The sequence below is a fragment of the Thunnus maccoyii genome, chromosome 23, assembly GCF_910596095.1.
Source record: "Thunnus maccoyii chromosome 23, fThuMac1.1, whole genome shotgun sequence".
Taxonomy (NCBI): domain Eukaryota; kingdom Metazoa; phylum Chordata; class Actinopteri; order Scombriformes; family Scombridae; genus Thunnus; species Thunnus maccoyii.
The window spans coordinates 12,993,186-13,017,467 of NC_056555.1; the positions used below are offsets into that span (position 1 = coordinate 12,993,186).

Here is a 24,282-nt window from a genome sequence, read left to right on the forward strand (position 1 = left end):
CTGGGCGCAGGTGCAACTCAGTGTCCCAATGGATAGCCTCCTCCTCTCCCTCTTTGCTCAACCAAGCTGTTGCACAAGAACAAAAACAATACAGAGAAATGGTTTCAATATCCTTAAGCAGCTACTGTTTTGTAGGTTGACACATTACCCCTCACCATATCAACTTATTTAAACTCAGTTTGGGACATTTGGCAATTTAAATAAAAGTAAATGCACAATAAATTACTTCAGGATTAACAAATCTAGCAATGTGTTCTCTCTTCTCAGTTGGCAGCTTTACTTGGAGACACTCCGTCATTACTAGACAACTGTTTACAATCCTTTTTCCCGCCAGAGGACATGAAGACAATACTTGAACACCACAGAAACCTTGGTCATTTTGGAGAAAAAGGTACTGTAGGTTTCAGTTTTTTCTCAGTTGATTGTTAAGTTTACTCATTGTAAAGCATTACTATTAAAACATTTCTAAGAGAGAGTGAACATGCATGGACAAGCATGAGTTTAGACATGTTTGACAGTTGCATGATTTATGTTTGCACCAATCTGGGGCTTAATGAACCATTTTTCCTCTCAAATTTAGATCCTAGATTATTACCGATGGATGACTGCATCCTCTCCTCCCTGTCCCTTCCTCCTGTGACCAAACCTGTCATGAACACTACCTCCTGCTCACCTGCTCTCAAAGACTCAACCCCTCCAGAGTGCAAAGGACATCCCGGTGCGCCCAACAACACGAGCAGCCTGGAGAGGGCGATCAGGGGGGGCTCTGAGACAATCAGACAGAGACTGAGGGAAACGGGGGACTCGGGCAGCTGGCAGCTACAGGTTAGAGGCGGAAACTGTAGCATTTCTCAGGAGAGGAAAGTGCAAAACTCAATTAACACACGTCCATGCGATGAAACTATAGACCTCACTACATCTAATGAGACAGCGGGCACGGACTCAGCAGCCAATGAGAACAGCCAAAGCTTCAGAGGAGAGCGGGTTCCCAGGAAGAGGAAGCTTAGCGGAGGTGTAGACATTCCCACAAAGCAGCCTATGGAGGCATCAGCTTTCTTGTAAGATTACCATAAATGTCTATTTGTTACATACAGTGGGAGTTCCCATTGGTTCAAGTGGGTAGGCATTTGTTGCAGTTGATGTGTGTTACTCCATATGCGTCTTGTCATTTAATCATCTGAAAATACTAATTTATCTCCTGTGTTAAGTGCACATTCATTCCATCTCTTTACATTCCTCATATATCATATTGTTTCTGAATTACAGCATGTTCGTTTCCAACCACAATACAAGTACTACAAACGCTTCCAAGCTAATTGTTGGAGATTACAAAGTGATGAGATATCACTACGATTGAATTGGAAAATGGTGTGTAAGCCAACATGACATGTTTATCTGTGACATATTTTTCACCTTTGCAGGGATTCTTCTGTGGATGATGAGAATTCAGATGAGTCTCCTCTAATCTCAATATGGGGAGAATATACAGGTTTGTACAACTTCTAAGTGGATCAATGGATATTCGCCTCTGTCTAACCTCAGGCCTTTGACTAACTCTTCACATTTCATTTTAGACTCTCAGGAAGGTTCTTTCCCAGTTGTAACTGACTCAAAAGTTCCCTGGTCGGACGAGGAGACGCTCAATCTGCTCGACATTTGGGGGAAGGACTCGGTACAGCGGGCTTTGAAGGGCTGCTTGAAGAACCGTCATATATTCACTCAGATCGCACAGAAGATGGCAGAGAGGGGCTACATGAGAACAGTTCAACAGTGCCAGACCAGGATCAAACGACTGAAGAAATGCTTCCGAAAGAACAACAGGTGGGTATTAAATGACAAGGTTTTTGTAGCTTTTTTCCTGTCTTCCTGCTTGTCTTTCTGTCCAGTAACTTCATTTTGTCAGATAATTCATTTTAGCCTTCATGACTGTGGGGGAAAAAAAGCAATTCAAGCAAAAAAAAATGTTGCATTTTCCCTGATCTAACACCAGAGGGAACTCCAGGTTGGAGTATAAATATTACGAGCAGCTGGAGCGAGTACTTGGCTCCTCAGCTTCCTCGGCTGTTCCTGAGGTCACCTACGATGTTGAAGAAGTCATTGATGAAGATGAGTCCCAGGACGACGATGAGGATTTGCAGTTCCTGGGCCACACGAGTCGACAGGAAATCGGTATGATGTCACCATTCTGTGAGTTAATCAAACCACGGCGTCATCAGTGGTGTTAGATGTTTTATAACTTGAGCCTTAACTTTAAATTCTCTTTTTTTTGAGTTTATATTATTTGATTAAAAATTCAGACGCAGAGCAGACATTATAGATTGTTTAGGTGATGTTAAAAGTTTTCTACAAGGCTGTATCCAAACTACTTTACATGTCAATAATCATATATCAGATGAACTTAATATGAATAGATAAAAGGAACAATACATTTACAAAATAATGAAACAAAATGCATCACCACAAACTACATCCTGTACTCTAAAACTACATTAATTCAACTCAACTTTCAAACAAACTCAACAAAAACTGAACATTAGTGGGTAAAAAATGCTGTAATTAATTAACATTTTTTTTATGTTTGTTTAAGGAACTAGAAGCGTTCCCTGGACAGACTTTGAGACGTTGGCCCTCATCAACACATGGGGTGAAGACAAGATTCAACAGGAGCTGAGAGGAATGCACAGAACCGGGCAAGTTTTTTCCATCATATCCAACCAGATGGCTGCCCAAGGATTCTCCCGAACACCCGAGCAGTGCCAAACGAGGCTGAAGAGGCTGAAATCAAGTTTCAGGCAGTGCTACGAAAACAAGTATGTGTGCTTAGAGCAGAAAATAATAAAAGGAAAAGTTCAGGATTTTTGCTGATATATCCTCTCATCCCCAAACATCAGCATGAAGGGACTGGAGCAAGTTCAGTGCAAGTTTTACGATGAACTGGCAAGAATTTTAGTGAAGGACCTCCCTTCAGTGCCGCAGTTGGATGAAACACCAGGAGAGGCTGAAGACGACGACAACGACTTTCCTGCCTACTCCCATCAGGATATCGGTAAACTCAAATGTTCTCTACCAACTGTAGGGGTTTTGGGAAGAGAGTTCAGATTAACCAACTGTGGCATTTTTACTTTCCCTACACTGCATCATCTTGCCCTCTAATGTCTATACACTGACCAATCACAGTGTGTCCCTGAAATCTAGCAAAAAGCAGCACAATCTAACGAGCATAAAAAGTTTTCCAACTTCGACTCAAGTTATAGTCGAAGCCTTTAATGAGAAACTGCTGCTTTTAAATAGTGATTCATTGGGTTTAAGATGCTGGTTTTAACATATTTTATTTTTTGACATGGACCTACACTTTGAGATTTTTAACCTCACCTAACCTATAGACACAAAAATGTGCATCTATATTTTGTCCTCTTGTTGTCTGTCTTCTATTACTTAGCACTAGACACAATTTTCCACATTGTAAATCTCTAAATTCCTAACTAACTAAAGTGGGATTAGACACTGCTACACCAGTCAATCCAAAAAGACGAGTAGCGCTGTTCAGTGTATTTCTGCCAAATTTCTCATCAACATAATTTAAACTGCTGAAGTGAATCATGTGCTCCAGTATCTTCTTTGGATGCAGTTTTTGAGAAGTGGCCCATTGAACTGTTTGTAATAATTTAAAACCACTTTCAAGATGATCAGTGTAAATGCTAGATTGTATCTCTTGGCTCATCTAATTACTGCATTTGAACCAAATTTATTGTCATAAAAATAATAATACATACAAGTGATTAATTATAACTGTACTGTGATGTATTGTTTGATAGAAATATACATGTCAACTTTGTCACAAAACCTGTTTGGCTCGGCATCATGGCATATACAAAAAAAAATACAATAAAAGCAGTGTGGCCAACACAAAACAAGACAGTGAAATGTAAAATTAGTAAAATGTGTAGATGGTCGGAGTCAACTCAGTTGTCAAATGAAGTGTGAAACCATCCATTCAGATTTTTTCTCTCCTTTATCTTTATTTCTTCAGAGTCCGCTGTGGGCATTCAGGAGGACAGGAAGAAAGTCCCCTGGTCCGACAAAGAGACCATCATCCTTTTGGAGATTTGGGGAGACCCACAGGTAGAGCAGACTGATATCAATCAATCAGACTGAACTGCCATTTCATTTGACTTCATTATTGCACTTCACAATTTGAATCACCAAAGAATAAATTAAAGATTCAGCGGTCTGGAACCTCATCACGCTTTTTTTTCCAGACGTTCAAAAGCAAGGTGAAACTAATATGAATTTCACCCACATTTAGGTCCAGCAGAACCTGAGACGTTACCCACACAACGGTCACCTTTTCACAGAAATATCAGAGAAACTCTGCGCCAATGGCTACCCTCGCAGTGCAGAGCAGTGCCACACCAGAATCAAACGGCTGAAATCCAGCTATCGCCAGTGTCAGGAAAGCATGAGGTAAACACTGCACGTGAATATTCATCTTGTATGCTGTACTGTTGACAGCGTGTTTGTGTGTCTGTTTAAGTCCTTTTTAATACCTGACTTTACCGTCTGTAGCTCATCTGGGACTGTCGATTTTAAATTCTACGATTTGCTGGAACAAATCCTGGACAAGCAGCCATCGACATCTTCCACCGTGGTAACAGACTCCATTGAAATATCCGAAGACTCCAATGGTGAATCAGTGTCTGAAACAGGTAAAATATCCCCTCATCTCTTCAGTGCAGTTTACAGCACAGCAGCAATACTCAAGATTTCTTCCAATTTAAACGTTTGTAATGTTTTCTTTCAAGTAGTATAAATACAAACAAACAACAAAAAGACATTATTTTGCTCCAGCTTATAAAATTTGAGGATTTGCTGTCTACTTCTTTGTTATATCATTGTAAATTAAATATCTTTTGTGGTTTGGACTGTTTGTCAGAAAAAACAAGCAGTTTGAAGACGTTACTTTGGGCTCAGGACATTTTTAATTATTTTCTGACACTTTATTGAAAAATTAATCTTTTATTGATTATGACAATAGGTTCATTCATTCATGCTCCTATGAGGTTGCTCAAGTGTTTCAGAATTTGCAGAGGAGCTACGAGTTGTATGCTAAGGTTTACTTTAGGTTTTTTTAGGTGTCATATATAATTTTTTTTTATTCACTATTGTAAGATTTCAGTTACTTTTTTTCTGTAAAGCAATTACTAGCGTGTAAAAGCAATGGGAGAAAATCGTGGTGAGGAATTTCAGGAATTATATACAGTAAAAAATAAAAATGGTCAGTACACCTACAATAATCATAAGAAGCTTATGTATGGATAACTCATGGACTGTTCACGTCACGTAATAGGCTTATGTGATGTTGTGTGCAATTTTGAGCATTTTCAATTATGAATGGAATCACTGTACTTACAATACACATGCTGAGTTATAAATGTTACTGTATGGGAGTGAATGGGTCTCCCATACACTTAAAGCCCATGAAACCTTTTCCGACCATGTGACAATTACGATATAATGGTAAATGCTAAAATATAGTGTAAGAATAGCACAAGTAGAAAAGAGTAACACAGCAGTATCTGTCTCAAGTTAGCTAACAGTAATTAACTTTGGCCACGAAAGCTACTGGTCATACCAGACCAAGTGGTGCACATTATTGATGTTTAATTCATTTTTTCATTTGTAAGAGGAGAAATGTGTTATTTCTTGTGAGAAAGAGTGGATTTAATGCTTACATAACACATAATTACTCACAAAATGTATTTGTTATCTCATGTAGAGTTGATCCACGTGCTGTACAAAGCATTTTTAAATTAAGAGAAATAGCAACCATTGTATTTTTATGCTTCACTGTATTGGAATTTGCTGCATAATAGGAAATGTAATAGTATAGCCAAATCAACTTTACTGGCTGAAACTACAGTAACTTGTGAAATAGTGCATTCGTACCAAAACCAGTGCTGACACGCGTTGTGTCTCGACTGTAAGATGGAGAAATCAACATGTCTGCAGATAAACCAGCACCCGGCTCGTGGTCAGATGAGGAGACCCTGGCGCTTATCGATATCTGGGGCGAAGAAGAAGTTCAGAGGGCGCTTAGGGGTTTTGTCCACAACGGGCACGTTTATGCCGACATTTCAGAGAAAATGCACGACCTCGGATACACGAAAACCCCGGAGCAGTGCCGCTGGAAAGTCAAGTCACTGAGGAACAACTTTCGGCAGTGCTACGACAGGAAGAAGTGAGATCTATCTTTCTTTCTGTTTGCCTTATTGTTTGCAAATATAATCAAGTAAAACCAACTAATAGCCCTTGTTACAACTTTTCACTCTTTCTAGATGTGGAAGAAGAGTAGATTATAGGTTCTACAACCAGCTGGAACAAATACTCGGACCGGAGGCGGTTTCTGTTGATGAGTACGATGAAAGAGACGAACAACCAGAACAGGATCCAGGTACAGTCAACATCCTTTCACACATTCGCACAGCAGAAAAAGAAATGCTCTATTTGATAAGTATTCTGCTGCATCTGCCAGCAATAGGAACAGACAGTGTGAACACAGTATGGACGGAGCAGGAGACGGCGGCTCTCGTTGAGGTCTGGGCGGCAGATGACGTGCAGCACAGCCTGAAAACCTGCGTCCGTAATGGGCACATATTCATCGACATATCGGAGAAGATGGCCGCCATGGGATACATGAGGACAGCGGAGCAGTGTCACTCCAGGATCAAAAGGCTGAAGAAGACTTACAGGCGGTTCTGCAACAGCCGGAGGTAAATAAAATGGAGGAGTGATTGTTTGAGAGACATTTTATTCCAAATTTTAGTAAAGGTTTCTTCAATTGGTTATCAGAAAACCATCAAAAGGCTGTCAGAGCACTTATCTTAAAATTTTGAAAATGTCCACCACAGCACAGTGTTTCCAAGCTAACCTTTGATTTATGTTTTCCAGAAGTGGAGGCCGGCCTGCAGTGTTTCGATACTTCGACCTCCTTGCTCCGGTGCTTGGTGACAACTCTGTGTTTGCCGATGTGGACGGCACTGCTGCTGACGCCACCTTGCAAACCCTTATGGACAAGGATCCTAACATGTGTAGGTTTAAATACAATCAAATCCACTTAATGAGTGAAATTTGTGTCATTATGCTTTTAAACACCCAATAGTAAAGCTGTTGTTCCTCCTTTTAGTTGAGCAGCCCTCAACCAGCCACCTTCTGTCCGACCTGAGCAGAAAGACGCCCTGGTCGGACCAGGAGACTCGCACGCTGCTGGAGATCTGGGGTGAAGATAGTGTCCAGCTCACCTTGAAGGGCTGCCTGAAGAACCGCCACGTGTTTGAGTACATCTCTGAGAAGATGGGTGACCAAGGATATATAAGGACCTCAGAGCAGTGCTACACCCGCATCAAGCGCCTTAAGCACGGCTTCCTCCATGAAAAGTCAGTAATGACACAATTATGTCTTCTTCTAAATAAAAGTATCAATTCTATTATTTCTATTTTGTATTTAATAGCCATTTTGGTTGGTTATATGTCAGACACCTCTGCACATGGTCGAACTTTATGGTAATATAAAGCATTTGAGAAAATCTTTTCTACAAATGATTTTTGATAAAATGTTGTCAAAATCTTTGGGAAAAACCCTCTTAGCCTGTTTTGGAGGTGTACGATTGAAAATGCATCTCAAACTAAATTTGTTATTTACAGGATATGGAAAATCATACATGTGATATTTTCAAAATGTAAAGGAAAATGATTATTATGCACTTATTATTTTGCACAAAGTAATGTTAAGCATGGCTGCAAGAAGGTCTGCATTAAATGTCTTACACAGGCTTCACCCAATTTTATCAATATGCTGCAGCGTTTCCCTCGTAGCATCAGTCCTGACACTTTGAGGCCTTGATAAAGTTTTGATGTGATCCTGAGCAAATCATAGGATGTTTGATTTTGACCAATGAACATTACTCTCTGTGTAGTTTATCATGGAAAATGTTTGTGATTAGCTTTGCCAGCTAATCGCCAGGCTACATATTCAAATGCGAGGTCACTGGTGGTAACTGTTTTTTTGTCTTCTTTACCCACAGAGAGGAATATAAATTCTTCAGTGAGATGGAGAAAATCTTCAGGAAGGAGTTGAAAGTTGACGGACCAGTCGCAGACACGTCGATCATAGATGAACCGGATGAAGGCACCCTTGAACTGAGCCAAAAGAAAGGTGAAACAAAAAGAAAAATTCACAACGGCAAGGTTGCATGTATAAACATTTAGTTGCAGGACTGAAATGTTTGAAATTAAAAAATCCTCAGTTTTTTCTAATCTTTAGGTCATTTAGCCAACTCTTGTGAATTGGATTATTAAGTGAATGTAAAATTTGTACAGTGTTGATATTTGGCATCTAAGCTCTGACTTTGTCACTCCCCACAAAAAACACCAACCTTAGCAGAGCAAGGACTGGGGAGTGATGATAGCAACATTTTAGACATTTAAATGAGTTCCTGAAAAGTGATTTTGCTTTTGGCCAACCAAAATAATTCCCCCTTTTTTTTTACCAAATGAGTACAGTGTAAATAAACCTGGGTAGCTTTTCTAATTATCATAATAAATGCCAAATACTGTAAAGATAATGTTTTTTATTCTGTGAACTCTATCTACTTTGTCAGCTGGCTCAAGTAACCCGTGGATGTCCGATAGCTCTAAGCTACCCTGGAGCGATGGGGAAACCGAGGTCCTCCTGGAAATTTGGGGGAGCGAGGAGATTCAGGAGAACTTGAAAGGCTGCACCAAGAACAAACACATCTTCATCCAGATCTCTGAGGTCATGGCCAGCCAGGGCTACCTGCGCACTCCTGAGCAGTGTCAAACGAGGATAAAGAGGCTGAGGGCCAATTTCCGACACTTCCTAGAAGGCAGAAAGTAAGCATGTTTGTATGTTGTTGGGGGATGACCAGGAAGCACAATGACAATGTTGGAGTCTGAACATTCACAAATAAATACAGTTTTATTCTCTAAACATGTTTCAAACCTCATAATATTTGATCTACTGCTGTTGCTGTAATTTGTGGCATAATTTTCTGTCCCCTTATAAAAAGCTCTGAAATTCTGTCTCATGTTTCCAGAGGAGAGAAACAGGAATGCAAGTTCTTTGACCAGTTGGTGCAGATATTTGGCAGCAAGTATGTAACCTCTGACCCGCAGGCCGAGGATACAGCCAATGTCGTAGGTAAGAAAGCACACTGTCTGTCATGTCAGAGATTTTCCATCTTTAGACAGTAGCTTTAACAATAATGCCTGACGTAGTAAGCTATGACAGTTCATAGTATAGCAGTATCTCTGGTCCAATTCCTATTTCAAAAGTTAGATGTCATGTCACAGCTACTTTGAGGATTTATTGTCTTTATTGTATTTTTATTTTTTAGTTGAACACTGTATACTGCACTGTGTACACATTGCAGAAATGTTGGTACTGTTTTCGCTTTAGCACTATTATTATATTACTACTAAAGCAACAACCATTACAGGAATAGTTTGACATTTTGGGAGCAGCTGGTTAGCTTAGCGTAGCACAAAGACTGAAAACAGGGGGAAACAGCTAGCGTAGCTCTGTCCAAATGTAACAAAAAACGCCTACCAGCACCTCTAACGCTTACTAACATGTTATATCCCTAACCCATTCAAAAACCGAAGTTAAAAAAAAACATTTCTTGGTTTTACAGAGAATTGTGTGGTGTTGTTTCTACACTTCTGTGTTTTTGTATAAAGTAAATAAACTAAATATAAAGTGTTAATTAGGGAATTTTAGAGGTGCTAGTAGGCAGATTTTGCTAACGTTGGACAGACTCAAGCTAGCTGTTTCCAGTTTGTATGCAAAGCTAAGCTAACCGGCTTCTCGCTCTAGCTACATAGTTAGTGTGGAGACTAGAGAGTCTACCAATCTTCTCATATAACTATTTCTCTCTCATTTCCCTGGCTAAAAAAAATATAGTGCAGCAAAGTAGCTAGCTGCTATCCGGCTCTTTGAAATACACAATTTAACGTCTAAAATTTGCTTTCTCTCTCTGATTCAGAGTCTTGAAACCGTCTGTCCATTATCGTAGAGCCATATTGAGAGTACACAACAGCAGCAGATGGAAGAAGGAGAACAGCCAACAAGGACATTCATGCAGAAACTGTGAATATAACAGCTGTGGTGTGCAGTTGTTTACAGATGACAGAACAGGGCCTGTACAGGCTCATTCAGATCTACATTTGCCTCTGTATATACTTCAGATACTTTTACATTCTTCAGACATGCAGACCTTCTTAGGCTTGGACTGCTGTGAGTGTGTGTTTGTGTTCCTCCACCAGAGTGTCTTTTTGATTATTTACGACAGAGCCATGACACTAAAACCAGGACGCTCAGGGCTCGAGGGACAAGAAAGAATCTCTGGTTTTGACCTGGTGGGAGTCACACAAGATGCTGTCTTCCTCTGGAAAACATGTTTTTACTTGTATAAAATTTATTTTGTACTTGAATTTGAAGTAAGTGAAGCAGAGCACACGCAAAAAACGAATACACGCAAGGCCTCTAGCACTGTAACCACAGCCTACATTCGCTTTTTGGTCCTAGTTCAGATCTTACTTTTGTTTGTCATGTTTGAAATCTAAGTGGTGAAAAGTAAAAGATGAATTTGTTACGTTATTTCTTATTTTTGTTCAGAATTTTATTTATTTACATTAATGTTTACATATGTATTTCAAAGTTTTACAATTTACTTTAAATATGTTACTCTTTGAACTTTGAGGCATATTTTTTCCACAAATGTGTAGAGGTTTTGTCATATCCATTAAAAGAAACTTGAAATGTCTGATTTAGGATTTATTTCTGTGATTTGTTGTGTGTAATAAAAAAAATGTGTTTAAGATTTCAGACTTTGTACAGAGGAACCATAATGAAAACAATAAAAACCAACAGCAGAAGATGAATTTAAAGTGTAACAATCACAGCTCATTGCAAAATACAGTCTGTTACAGTTGATGAGACCAGGAAAGTGGTCAAATGCATATTATCATCCTGCAGAGAAAAGCATATTTACAAAAGTGACAGATAAAAATATGCAAAAATATGTTAATATCATCCATATCTAAATGCATGTAGGAATAATCTATATAATCTAAAATGTGAGATAAAACAAGAGCAGAGGTATGTATGGGAGAGAAATTCTGACACAAGTAATTTGATTGAGTGTCATATCTGTTTCCTTACAAAACTGGCGTTTTGAGTGAATTAGGGATGAAGATTAAACGCACGGGTCTTGATGCAGATTTACACTGGTGTAAGTTACTCAGTACATTTACTCAAAAACTATACTCAAGTACATCTCTGAGATACTTTGACCTAACCTGAGTATATCAATATTATGAGATAAAAGTAGTCGTGCACATCCATAAAACCTCAGTGGGAAAGGTGCAGGATACAAGCTCAGAGCTCCCTTTACTTTATTTGTGACATTATATATACTTAACAGGTTAATTTGTTACATGTAAAATGTGATAATCTTAAAAAAAATGTGATCCACAGCTCCACCCAACAGTGTTTAAAATACTTACAGTTAGCTTCACATCAACCAACATTAATGCATCACAGGGTGGAGTCAATCGTCCAGTACGCAACATCCACAGATGTAATGTGGAAACTTGAAGCCTCCAGTGCACAAACACTGAGAATGGACTTTACAGTGAAGTAGATATTTCGAACCAAAGAACAATATTTGCATATTAATAAATTCTGGATTTTTCAGTGAGGTTGAATGACTTGCGGTAATTTTATGGATTTCAGGAGGTAACTGAACTTTTGTGTCACTTAAGTGTCATATTAGCTTCATACAAACTTTTAAATAAATTTTTGTAAAGAAGATTTCGGCCCCCATCAATTACATTGTAAGTACATTATGAAGGGATCTTCTAATGGTCAGTATGAACAGGTGAAATGATTACAGCAAGAAAAAAACCCTTTTCGATGTTTATTTGGGCACCTGACTGTTATTATAAGGAAGACTTGAAAAATTGTGTACCCATCCTTTAAATAAATGATCTGAGTACTTCTTTTGGCAGATCCTGCACACATATACTAGGAATGGGAAATAAGAAGAAAAGAATAAGTGATTTTCAGGTCTTAAAACATCTTAAACGGTACTAATGTTTTAGAAAGTATGCCCAAAAATGTTTTGTCAAGAACTATCTCATGTTACTAGCCTCAGTGATCTAGTTTACTCTAACTCTATCGCTCTCATTCAAACAAACTCTACATGATTTACTGCTGTTTACATTGCCTGTGAGGTTCCTGGTCTGCCTGTATTAGATTAAAGTGGAATGATGGGAAATCAGAGGAGGTTGCTGGGTAACGACTTGTTAATAAGCCAACGTTTCCCGTCACAAGGCCATACAAATTTGACAGGGATGTTGAATTATGACAAATACTGTAGTCCCACACTGTAACCATGACCATGCATATACTGATATCACACACTGAAGCAGGCTTTTCATTACTTTTATGGTCTACGAGTTTGTCGAGCACACAGAGGCGGAGCTGAGCTGGAAAAACAGTAAAGACACTGTTGGTTTGTCCGGATGGCAATGTCGGTCAGTCACTTTGGTTCACACTGAAATATCTGGTAGGAACCTGGGAAATAGAGACCTTAAATGCCTCATACAAAGGCTCCATCTCTAATATACAGTTCTTTGAGTTTGACAGGAAAAACCTGTTGCAAAGTGTGAAGGGCAATGTAAAAATATGCCACATACAGCACAAACTGATGATATGACACTACAAAAATCAAGGATTGTGTGGAGGATCTCTCTCTCTGGGCCAAACAATATTCTCAACTGAAAAAATATGGTGTCCTCTACACCACCAGGCCTGCCTGCCGGGTTTGTCAGCATCGACCAGCACAGCATTGCTGGGAAGCAGCGGTGAACCTTCCTCTAACAGGACCGTGTAGAAGTCCTTGGGTTTAGAAGGAAATATACACAAGCATTGAACCCAATGTTGGACTGGAGGTGGGTCTGCCTGTTCCTGGAGCTTCCTCAGCCCCGACAGAGGAATTATGCACACTGCGTTGTCATCACGGTTGCCCTCCGCTGCTTCTCGTCCCTCTCCCTGCACATTCATCCCTTCCTCTTGACGTAAGACTTCACCGTCAACCTTGCCGCTCTCTTTTGCTTCCGCGTCTTCCCAGTTGTCCTCCTGTGCTTTGTTATTATTGTTCTTTCTGATGAATACCACTGGAACCATTTTCTCTCCTCCTCGCCTTTTGTATATCCAATAACTCCATTTTGCAACACATGCTTCCACAGTTCCCTGAGAACACAAGGAAAACATGTTGCATTGAGTTGGATGGTTCCTTTTAATGCATTATGTTCATATTTGACCTTATGTGTTATTTTTGTCTAATTTTACCATCATGTCATTTAACTTACAATGTAAATAATGTACAAAAATGTCATCAGTATACACAACACAGAGAGGGCAGGGAGAACACTCACGATGGTGATCTGAAAAAAAAAGAAGAAATAATTAGATTTTTTTTTCAGGCATTTTATATGATGCATCTGAAGATTTGAGAAGCATACACAGTCAAAATGTTACTAAATCTTATTGAGTCTTTAAATCTTTTCTACGGTGGCCCTGAAGACCAAATCTTAAACACATGAATAAATTAGAAAACACAACATCATTAGAGAAAACTTAGTGGCATCTCAGAAAACATGAATTTTCAAGCAGCACATGATGAGACAATTTCACAGCGTCTTTAGGGAATATTCAAACAATCTGTTTGTAACGTGATATTTCTTACCCAAACTGCCATGACGATCCAAAACGTGGAGCTACGTTTTTCTACAAGGGATAAGACTGTAGGAAGACAAGGCTGCACACACACACAGAATGTGTCAATAATAAATGCTTGTCATCTCTTTCTTGATCTCTCCTTGTTTTTTTTTGTCATTTAGAGCCACTGAAAACATCAAATTTTATAACTTTATATATTCACGTCTCAATATGCAACAATCAAAGATTAATTCTGGAGGGAAAAAAAGTCCTTGGGTTTTATTAGGAGTTTGACAAACAGAAGTGATCGGGACTGTGTGGATGTGGTTTCAATGACAACACCACTAAATGTCATTAGCTACTAAATCCCGACTGTCTCTCTACTGCTGGTATATTTATTTACGATCATCTTTAAGGGGATGATCAAGTCTTCTCTTGAATTTTGATGATTGAGAGGCTGTAAATAAGTATTTCAGCAGTCCAAGCCTAATATATAGAAATCTCTCACTTGAAAAAAGCACTTTAATTTGGCAGAAAATTGAGTGTGTTCATGTAGGACAACATCACTAGGACAGTGACGGGGAAAAAAAGGATTGTCAGGGCCTTAAATAATTCAGTTTAACTAAAGCTATATTTTACCTTTTCATAAACAAGGCTGTCTCCAACTCCAACCTAAAACAGAAATACAAACATTATGTGTGTATTATAAACACTGCAAAATATACTGTGTTATGGAATATATGTTTACTTTGCTTGTTGATGAATCGATTTAATGTGAGCTATGACGGTAATATGTATAAATATACATGTCAGTCGAACCAAATGATCCAAAGACCCTCAGCTCCCTGGTTAACTGCTTGTTAACAATCAATAAATGGATGAAAAAGAACTTTTTAAAACTAAAACAGGAGAAGATGGAAATTTCTCTGATTGGCCCAGAAGCCAAAAGAGATTTGCTGTGTGAGAAACTTGGTAATCTGGCTCTCTCTCTCTCTCTCTATCTTAGACTCTGATCTGAATTTTAGACATTTTATGAACAAGGTGACCTAAACTGCTCTTTTCAATCTTAGGACTAGCGCAAAGAAACGTCTGTTTTTAACTTTAAAAGATGCAGAAAACTTAATTCATGCTTTTATATTGAGTTGACCTGACTATTGTAATGCTCGTGTTACAGGTCTCGCTAGAAATATGATCGAGAAGCTGCAACTCATCCAGAATTCAGTTGCCAGGCCTTAATCAAAGAAGAGAGAGCATATTACTCCAGTGTTATCCTCTCTACACTGGCTCCCAGTTTCTTTAAGAACTGATTTTAAAGTGCTCTTACTTGTTTTTTAAGCTCTTAGTGGGTTAGGACCAGCCTACATCGCACACAGCTTGACATGTAACTGCCCCCCACGTTTGTTTGTTTCTTCTTCTTTTCTGTTTTTATTGATCTTTGATTTGACTTTGTCATTTGTATGTAAAGCACTTATATGAAATGTGCTATACAAATAAAGTTCTTATTATTAAGTTATTATTATGTGATTAAAATAATTTGTTCATCTTGATAATGTGTGATTTCAAGAAATGATGACACAAATTAATATTGTGACTTCTACGCTGCTGTTGTTTTGCAGTTATGTGTCTGTTTGAAGGATGAATGACTCACACATCCGGAGCTGTTGTCCTCTCTGTCACATAGGCAGGAGTCTGGGATCGGGGACTTCCAGTCTTGGTAGCTTTGGAGTCCACAACACTTAAACTGGAGCGAACACACACAAACCAACAGGTGACCTGAAGCTACTTATAAATGTGCTTTATGAATATTTATAAGAACACGTGCACATCAAGATCAATAGTAAAGGAACCTACTTTAAAAAACAGCACAATACAATGACTGTCTCTTTAAGTCTTGTCAGACAAAAGATTGTTTTCCTCACAGAGAAGCTTATATCCTAAAAGTCAAATTTCCAGTCTTACCTCAGCCTGCCAGTGATACACATTATCGAGTGTACGACAGACTGTGTCAGTCAGCTGGTTGTGTGTGTTTGGTGGCTTATCTGTCAGAGGTAGCAGAGCCAAGTAGCGCTTCTCAAACTCCTGTAGCTCCTGTAGAGAGATGAGAATCATCAAGACATCTGCAATTATTTGATGATGAACCCTGCTTTATTTCATGCATTCTGGTTTGCTTATTTTTTTCTGTGTGAAGAGAAACCACACCAAGTTAACCAACTCATCCACTGATTCGTACCAAACTATAAGCTTAGAGGTTGGATTCTGTTACTGTTGCATGGAACCAGGCCAGCTGTTTCCCCCAGTTTCCAATCTTTATGCTAAGCTAAGCTAACGCACAGACATCTTCTTATCTAACTCTCCACCAGAAAGTGACTAAGAAGCGTATTTGCCAAAATGTCAAACTTTTGCTTTAAAGTAGCTCATGTGATGACAACTGAGCAGACATGAGATATGGTTGAAAGCTCAAAAAAAAAGCTACTGTAGTAAGAATACCTTGAATTAAAATGTATTATGTCAAACTACGGTTTTCAAGGTAAACTTTCACACTCATGCTAGTTCAGGTTTACAGCATTTAAATATACAGGAAGGGTGTGAGTTGCCCACCTGAGTCTCTTCTTTCAAAAGGCGTCCAGAATATATAGCCAGAACCAAAAGCAGGCAAATGTTCGTACCCAGTAACTACGGAGAGACAACAAGAGAGGGGAAAGGCAGTTTCAATTTCAATTTTTTTCCTATAGTTGAATATATAGATGTATATCACATCTTAGACTCAGACATCCACATACCACTTTTAAATAGAAGCCCTTCTTCCTCCAGAATTCCAGCAGTAGCAAGATACAGGCTGCCATGCTGAGCCCTGAGCCCAAATACACAAGTCTGGCTTCGTTTATCAGCCTGGTCACGTCCTACAAGAACAAACCTCACAGTCATATGTATCAACACGGACAGAGCACAACACCAGTAAGCAGAGCTGGGTATCAATCGTTCTCGGTACCCTGTTCACTTTTGTTTTAATTATTGTATAGTTTGATTGTTTTATACAGTAAATTACAGATTTGAATGATTTCTGCTTTTATCATTAACAGGCATACGACAGTTCTGACACCTAAAATGAGATTTTGTCTTACATTATAATTTGTGTGTAAGTAATCTGATAAAGGAGCAACAATTAGAAACAAAAAGTTTTTTGTAGTTTTACCTCCTGGCTGTTCACGCATTCAAAGCTCCGGCTATTCAAAAGGTGTCCTGATGCTGTCAAGATGAGCAACACTAAACACCAGACCTGGAAAAAAACATTCTTTACTGTACATCTGCAAATTTCACTTACACGTTACATTTAAGAGGCAAATATTTTACTTTTTACTCCCCTACACTGATCTCATAGCTGTATTTTCTTTGCAGATTTAAGATTTTTCATGCAAAACATAAGATCAGCAGATGACTCCCCACTTTTACTTAACGTTATTAAATTGTAATCAAATGAATAATTAAGTAATTAGACCAGCAAAAGACAAAACAAAGCAAATTGAATTAGGCTATAACACAACAGAACTCATCGATCTATCTATCTCATTGTAAAATGAGTAAAATACTTACCGCATATATTATCACTATAGATGTTGAAGTCCACAGTGTGGAACTGGGCTTCCGGAAAAATGTAGATTTCTTGTCATCAGCAGCCATGTCTTCACAATTTTATATCTCCAGTTGCTACAACTGGGTAAACAACCACAAAACTGTCACAGGTCGTATGTTTGGTCGTGAGAAAAGAGAAGAAGGGGTGACCTCCCATACAGAGGCAGGAGCTGGAATATCCCTGAGATGTCCCTTCTAGTTAAAACACCACCTCTGTATGGAGGGTGAATAATGCCACAACACACATCCCTGGGCTGTCCTTGCCCACTAAGATACCACCTCTGTATGGGGGTAAGTACTCCTCCCACTTTGAGTGAATGTATGGCAGCTTGTTGTTGCCAACATGAAGGAAAAAAATGTGCTCAAATCTAATTATAACACTAAAGTTTCACATTATAATGAAAAAAATGTATTTCCTTATTACAGATTTCATTATAATGATAAAGTTTTCTTATAATTGAGACACAGAGTGGACAATATCCTTAAAGTGTCCGAATGCTGATAACAACCCCATCTAGTTTAGGCTGGTGTGAAACAAATGTTTGAAATGTATCTCTTAAATCCACCTTCTGGACATGGACTGTAAAGGTGTATATACTGTATGTAACCATGCGCACCAGCACGTAAGTTACATGGATTTTATCAAACAATCAGAAAGTGAAAAGCAGATAAAACTGTCTATATTAGCAGTTTCTCATTAACAGTGAGTGAAATATTGTGACCACATTAATTATCTTCCCTGGAATATTACGATAAAGGCTCCTCTTTTTCATCCCATTTCTACCTGTCTGTCATTTGTTACATGAGGTCCGGTTACAGTTCATATAACAATTTCTTAATGAGCTCTTGAGCACATAAAGAGCAGCAATGTGCTGTATAACTTGCATAATATTGTTTTTTATGTAATAATGAGAAAATCGTTATAATTCAAATCTGTAATATATCATTCTGCTTATTTTGAGCTGAGTGTTGAGCATTCTGTGAGTGTTTTATGATCCCTTAAGGTCCAGTTTCCCTTTAGCTTGGAAAAGTGGTTTGATGGATAAAAAGATTATAACACAAGTGATAAATGGATGATCCCTTTGACAAATAAAAATAAGATTTTCTCTAAGAATCCATTCATAGTTTAAATACTCAGTCATGTGCTAACAATGTATGTATCCTGTAGTTTATGTTAAGCTTTTGGAAGTTACTAAACCAGTTACTAAACCAGTTATCCTTCATCTCTGAGGCCATCTTGTGTACATTTGCATTACACGCATTGAACAAGACTTTTGGGAAGTTCTAATTAGACTGAATCGATATAGGAAATAGTAAAAAACAGTGTACTTAAACATGTTATAAGTTTTATATTCATACATACAGTAAAAATAGAGGAAGATGGCTCTGTTAAATCTGTTTGACATACAATATACAACACATGAACTTATTTAACTTGTGTTTTTAATCAACAAAATTGATGGGAGAAGTTTTCTCCTACTTCTTTGCTTTGTTCTTTCTGGGACTCTCAGCCTTCTGCATGTTTCCAACTACGGGCAGCTTGAAGCTTCTATCAAGTTCCTCGGTCCCTCCAGAAATTGATGGCAGAACACAAATCGGTCTGTGCAGATTCACAGTCTTTGGCTTTAAGCGCTTGACTGGAGTGTTCTCTATCACGGGCAGTTTGCAGAGGCTGTGCTGCACTGTGGTGGGCTTCGGGACAGACATTTCAGGTTTGCGTACGTGAATTTGGGGCAGATGACTGGGCAGTTTCATCTGACTGCCCTCCTTGTTACCACAGTTTTGTTTGACAACTGCACGAAGGAAAAATAAGTTAGTAAAACTTTTGACTGAGAAGCATGAAACATTAGCAAGTGAGCTGTGTAAAGTTGACAGTGTGGCACCAGCAGGCTAATATATATTCATCTTGAACAGAAACATCCAATCAAGCAACTCCCTGATTATGTTGTGTGTAATATGTAGTTTAGATGCTCTTGGAGGAAAATCAAATCACACCTGCAGGTATCACTGGCAGTTTCAATTCCTCAAAGACATGTTTTCGCTGCTGTGAACGCTGCAAGTTCAGCTTGAAGCGGGAGGCTAAGCAGTGTCTGCTCCAGATCCCAGCCTGCTGCGGGGAAACTGTTATAACTGGTAATGGGGGAAAGTTGGTTGAAACCACTTTGCCACTACCTGCATGCTGATAAAGAAAAAAAGACAGTCAGCGTATGTTTTTTTTAACTCTTCTTCCCCCCCTAATACTGTTACTATGCAGTGTAAAATAAATGATGTATTTGTTTTGCAGTTGTTTAGATTGGCAGACTGACCACGGTGTAGCTTCTGTGTTTCCTCGTCAGCCGGTCAGTTTTTGGCGGAGAGTGTTCATGTGAAACAGGCTTGGACATGTCTGATGTCAGGGGGTCACAGACGTGTCCTGCATGAACCTGGTATGTATCACAAAATAGAAAATAGTTCAGAATGATATTTGAAGGTGACAAAAACACTAAGATCAAAAACTAGTGTAAAAGTTGTCTTTGTTCAAATGTACTTTGACTATATTTAAATCTACAGAGCAGATCACATTGTAGGACAGTGACTTTACACTGACCAGAACCAGAACTTTTGATGTTTTTTTATATATAAATATAAAGTTTATATATTTATATATAAACTATGTGGTATAATGCATGTAAGTAAATCATTTTGACAAGACATAATGTTCATCTTTGTAGCATATAACGCACAACTGATGTTACTCAGATTTATTTTGACCCTACTTGTGCATTTTAAGCAAAATATTCTCAGTTATTCTTCTTAAAAGAACAAATCAATTAAAGTTACAAATGCAGAAAAAGAAACAAGATAAAGACACAGCTCAGGTGCATTAATAGAAATGTATTTAATGTGTGCAACAGATAGTGGATGAATAATAGATGGAGCTGCAGTGTTGAAAGTTATCTTGTGCTCACCTGTTTTATTTGGTTCAGATCACTTCCATCGTCTCTCTTGCCCCCTTTTTGTCCAACTTTCTGCAGTCGCCTAGAGAAAAAGCTCAGAGTTTAACCTCTGTTAATATTGATGATCAATACAGTATCCACGTTCTACAATATAGTTGCTGAATTTCTCACCTTTGCTTCCTGTCACTCATGGTTTCAGACAGAAAGTATGGTGAACTGCTGAGGTGAAAGTCTCCCACAAAATAGTCAATATGCAGTTTGCATATTTTGATGAACTGTAAAGACAAACAGCAGCTGTGACATCACAGTTTCACGTCCATGTTCTATGTTCCACTAAGGAACACGTCTTCATGTTAAGGAACCACAAATAGGCCAATACTGAAAATATAAATACCATAAACTGTGAAAATAAACTATGAGTCATTAAAGTTCATATTTTCAGGATGAAGAATCATAAATACATTTTCAAGGTCTATTTTTATTTCAAAGTAGTTATTTCTCCAGTTACACAGTGTATCACAGTACAGGAATACACTGTATGTATATTACAGTATGTCATGATGCCATTTTTAATTACAGTACGCTGTCCATCTCTTGTACTCACTTTATTAATGATAAGGCAAAAATCATGAAGACAAACCATATCAGAGAATCAATCAGAGAAATACTCCTCTCATGTTCATATAAATGAGCTCATCACCTCTAAACAAACATGAGCTTTTCTCAGTTTTAAAATATTATGTTCACATCACCCAAGATCCTCTACAGGAACATTAGATAACTATTTTACAGTGTTTTTGATACATACATTACAAGCACTTACTTTCCCCTCAGTGTAATGTGTATAATCTCTAGGCAACTACTTCTATTAATGATCTGCAGTTTTTTCTTTCATTGTTTCTCTCTTCTTTTTAAAATAATAACATAATATTTGTAAAGCCACAAAGACTTGATGTGACCTGGAAGAAACCAGATTTACAGGAGATAATTTGGCCTGGAGAGGTTGTTAATCAAATCCCTCAATAGCAGGTAATGTACTGTTTAAGACTTGATGAAAAAAGAAATAAACATTTAAAGCTCTGGTCTGGGTGAGACAGCTCATAATCAAGACATGTGTTGTGCTATATTTAGGTAACATGAAACAGGAAAATATACAACATACAACAAAAGAGACGACCCACATACTGTAGGGATGTGGCTGGACATTGTTGAAGGCATGTATGATGTGGACTCATGTTTTGAAAATTCAGCAACTGGAATTAAACTGAGAAATGGGAAAAATCGACTGTTTTAAAACCCATTACAAGGATATTACTAAATTCTTTGTGATTTTTTTCTGTTTATTCTGTAATAACAAAATTGAAAACAATATAATTTGAGTTAAAGAGAAGGTGCCTCATCCAAAAACTAATGGAAAACAGTAAAACAACACTATTGACCGAACAAACACCATGAAACAAAGATTACTGTCTATTAAATTAGCCCCATTTTACAACAGAAGAAGGCAAATTTAACAAAATGAACTTTAACTAACTGAAATGAACTAAACCTGCGTTAGTAATGTATTGAGCTATACATCACTGATCTAAGAAACAGTCATTATAATATATTGTTTATTATTCTTTGTTTGGATTATTTCATTATTGGCTTCCACAAAGTGGTTGCTAAACTTAGACTGAGCTCTACATGAAATAATTATACAAATATACATCAACATCTCAGAAAACACAACAATAAAATCTGAAATGTTGTTCCGTTTTCTGTAATGTTGTTGTGTTTTGCACCTCAGGGCCACCATGCGAAACAAACCAAGCATAAATATCAGAAAATAAGTCAATTGATCTCAATTGATAAAATAAAACAGTGGACAAGAGAATATGCATATAGAAAACAAACAGTCAAAAAAAATTAAAGAGAGAAAACATACTTAAAAACTATTTGAGCTGATCAAACACAAATCTGACCTCCTAAGGTGTTCCTGTTTTCCATGCATCTTCAGCCACATACAGTAATTGTAGTTCATTCATAGGAGAAATATTTGACAAATACAATACATACCATAATATTGTATTTCTACTTACAGAATTTGCCATGTTGGACCACACTGAACCAACTGATTTCCACCTCAGTGCCCTCATCTCTTGATGTTTTTACTGCAACTTGCAAATGTTGCCCACTTGGTGGCGCCAGTGGATAATATAAGTTACTCTACAGTAACAGGAATTGAGTCTTAATAGTATTTTAAAGTCCTGATTTTAAAAGGACACCCAAAATCACACCAAAATGATTGAATGGTTACTTTTAAATTCAATATTGAGGTATTGAATTTGCTGTGTATTTGTCTGTACAGTCTACTGTCTTGTCCCAGTGGAAGCTGTGTGTTGTCTCTTTGGACTGTATGCTGGATCCTGTTTTTTCTGCACCAGTGTCACTGTCATAACACACTGCATGTAAAACACACATACAGTATGCTTACATAGACGGCTTCACACAGACACAGAGACAAACGTATACACACATATACACAGCTCCCAGAGGCTGGGACGGTAATTATGTGTCTAAATCTGACAGAGCGTCCAACCGCCAATGTCTGGCTGGCTGCCTGCATGTGTGTGTGTGTGTGTGTGTGTGTGTGTGTGTGTGTGTGTGTGTGACATTGGTGAAGACAGAGACAGGCTGGCTGGAATCTGTTGAGGGAAGGGTTATACTGAGGGTGTTGCTGCACTCAAGTACACACACACACACACACACACACACACACACACACACACACACACACACACACACATACACAGGCCCGAGCTGTGCCACATCACCCACCTCACCACTATGTCCACTTTGCACACACTCTCTGCTTCACACACAGTTTTCTACACTTATCTCACACACACAACTTCACTGATTTCTAGATTCACTGACCCTGCGTCATACGTAACATCAGTTAAGGTGACTTTTGTTTGTTTGGCTGACATTTTAATTTTGGGCTTTCAAAAATTGAGGGGCTGCCAAAAGTATAAGCAAAATTAAGTTTTTATTTTCTGAATAACAGCTTTACTTTTTGTTTTGTTTTGTGATTGGTTACATGCATTGTTCAATATTGAGTCCACACACGCACTGCAGGCAACACGTGATGCTTCTTCTTACGGCAGTCTATGAACTTAAACACTTTTATTAGTGTGTATATGTTGTTATTTCATTGTTGGTAGTGTAATAAGTGTGCATATTGTGTAAACAAACTTTTCATTACAAAATACAGTAAGATTGATATCTCTCTACAGAACATACTGCAGTGTATTCATCAGTAAGGAGTCATATGCAGCAAGAAAGGTTTCAATGGGCTCTATTTTCTACTATTTTTCTTGTTTTTTGGTGGGCTGCAGATCCAGTATTCAGGAAATTTGGTGGCTGTGGTCAATGAATGTTTTTTGTGTAAAAACCATACAAATGTTGCCACAGTTTGGCCCATAATTGTTGCTGTTGTGTTGACTGTGTAAAGAGTTTTGAAGACGTGTGCTCAATATTGGAACCTCACGTGTAACTAATCGTGAAAAGAACTGTTACACTCCTTGTCACCTTCTCTAGTCTCTAGTGGAGGGTTACAGAAAAAAATACTCTCTCATTTGGTGTTTAGATGGATGATGATGGTGGTGGAGGTGCTGTCAGACACGTTTACATCTGATTTGCGTCATTTTCATCAAGGCATTCGGTGACCCCTCGTGCCCTTTGGATGCATGAAGATATTGTCTTCCTGCAAGTCACGTCATAGGATGTTAGTCATGTACGGAAGCATGTATTCAGGTTTTTCCCTTAATATCTTTGGCTCTCACTCTGTGTATGACTGAATTATGATTTATATAACAGGTAGGTTGTGTGACATATGATTTCTGAACAAAGTGATTTAGATAACATATATTTT

The 24,282-nt window shown here is 38.2% G+C and overlaps 3 protein-coding genes across 9 annotated transcripts in view; 1 reads left to right on the forward strand and 2 right to left on the reverse strand.

The window, feature by feature from the left end:
* Positions 1-10,958, forward strand: part of zgc:113263 (uncharacterized protein LOC503753 homolog) — a 22,319-nt gene extending 11,361 nt beyond the window's left edge. For 5 of the 7 annotated variants that reach the window (XM_042402940.1, XM_042402941.1, XM_042402944.1 and 2 more), the window contains 19 exons: positions 268-391; positions 581-1,058; positions 1,422-1,489; positions 1,575-1,821; positions 1,991-2,169; positions 2,588-2,810; positions 2,892-3,046; positions 4,031-4,122; positions 4,307-4,464; positions 4,567-4,706; positions 5,986-6,238; positions 6,336-6,451; positions 6,533-6,770; positions 6,949-7,088; positions 7,184-7,433; positions 8,081-8,211; positions 8,657-8,909; positions 9,113-9,216; positions 10,061-10,958. In XM_042402940.1, the coding sequence (XP_042258874.1) occupies positions 268-391; positions 581-1,058; positions 1,422-1,489; positions 1,575-1,821; positions 1,991-2,169; positions 2,588-2,810; positions 2,892-3,046; positions 4,031-4,122; positions 4,307-4,464; positions 4,567-4,706; positions 5,986-6,238; positions 6,336-6,451; positions 6,533-6,770; positions 6,949-7,088; positions 7,184-7,433; positions 8,081-8,211; positions 8,657-8,909; positions 9,113-9,216; positions 10,061-10,068 (3,357 nt within the window). In that variant the 3' untranslated portion in view covers positions 10,069-10,958. The remainder of the gene's footprint in view (positions 1-267; positions 392-580; positions 1,059-1,421; positions 1,490-1,574; positions 1,822-1,990; positions 2,170-2,587; positions 2,811-2,891; positions 3,047-4,030; positions 4,123-4,306; positions 4,465-4,566; positions 4,707-5,985; positions 6,239-6,335; positions 6,452-6,532; positions 6,771-6,948; positions 7,089-7,183; positions 7,434-8,080; positions 8,212-8,656; positions 8,910-9,112; positions 9,217-10,060) is intronic. The other 2 variants (XR_006093830.1, XM_042402943.1) reach the window with 2 other exon arrangements.
* A 3,226-nt stretch (positions 10,959-14,184) lies between these two features.
* LOC121890580 lies at positions 14,185-17,610 on the reverse strand. The gene is made up of 7 exons (XM_042403000.1): positions 17,392-17,610; positions 16,994-17,077; positions 16,581-16,700; positions 16,399-16,473; positions 15,760-15,888; positions 15,449-15,541; positions 14,185-14,472 (listed from the first exon to the last, which is right to left on the reverse strand). The coding sequence occupies exons 1-7, from the start codon at positions 17,476-17,478 to the stop codon at positions 14,419-14,421; spliced, it is 642 nt and encodes a 213-aa protein (XP_042258934.1). The 5' UTR covers positions 17,479-17,610; the 3' UTR covers positions 14,185-14,418.
* Positions 17,611-18,870: 1,260 nt separating this feature from the next.
* LOC121890578 lies at positions 18,871-20,611 on the reverse strand. Its single transcript, XM_042402998.1, has 5 exons — positions 20,538-20,611; positions 20,379-20,448; positions 19,737-19,853; positions 19,426-19,609; positions 18,871-19,223 (listed from the first exon to the last, which is right to left on the reverse strand). The coding sequence occupies exons 1-5, from the start codon at positions 20,555-20,557 to the stop codon at positions 18,907-18,909; spliced, it is 708 nt and encodes a 235-aa protein (XP_042258932.1). The 5' UTR covers positions 20,558-20,611; the 3' UTR covers positions 18,871-18,906.
* Positions 20,612-24,282: the final 3,671 nt, after the last annotated feature.

Excerpts from the sequence above, each read along its gene's own strand:
- LOC121890578 (XM_042402998.1), bottom strand. The coding sequence starts at position 20,557 with ATGAGTGACAGGAAGCAAAG. Across the intron at positions 20,449-20,537 it reads ATGAGTGACAGGAAGCAAAG|GCGACTGCAGAAAGTTGGAC; the intron begins GTGAGAAATTCA and ends CTTTTTCTCTAG. Across the intron at positions 19,610-19,736 it reads AACACAGAAGCTACACCGTG|CATGCAGGTAGTGGCAAAGT; the intron begins GTCAGTCTGCCA and ends TTTCTTTATCAG.
- LOC121890580 (XM_042403000.1), bottom strand. The coding sequence starts at position 17,478 with ATGGCTGCTGATGACAAGAAATCTACATTTTTCCGGAAGCCCAGTTCC. Across the intron at positions 17,078-17,391 it reads CTATAGTGATAATATATGCG|GTCTGGTGTTTAGTGTTGCT; the intron begins GTAAGTATTTTA and ends GTTTTTTTCCAG. Across the intron at positions 15,889-16,398 it reads TTTTGAAAGAAGAGACTCAG|GAGCTACAGGAGTTTGAGAA; the intron begins GTGGGCAACTCA and ends ATCTCTCTACAG.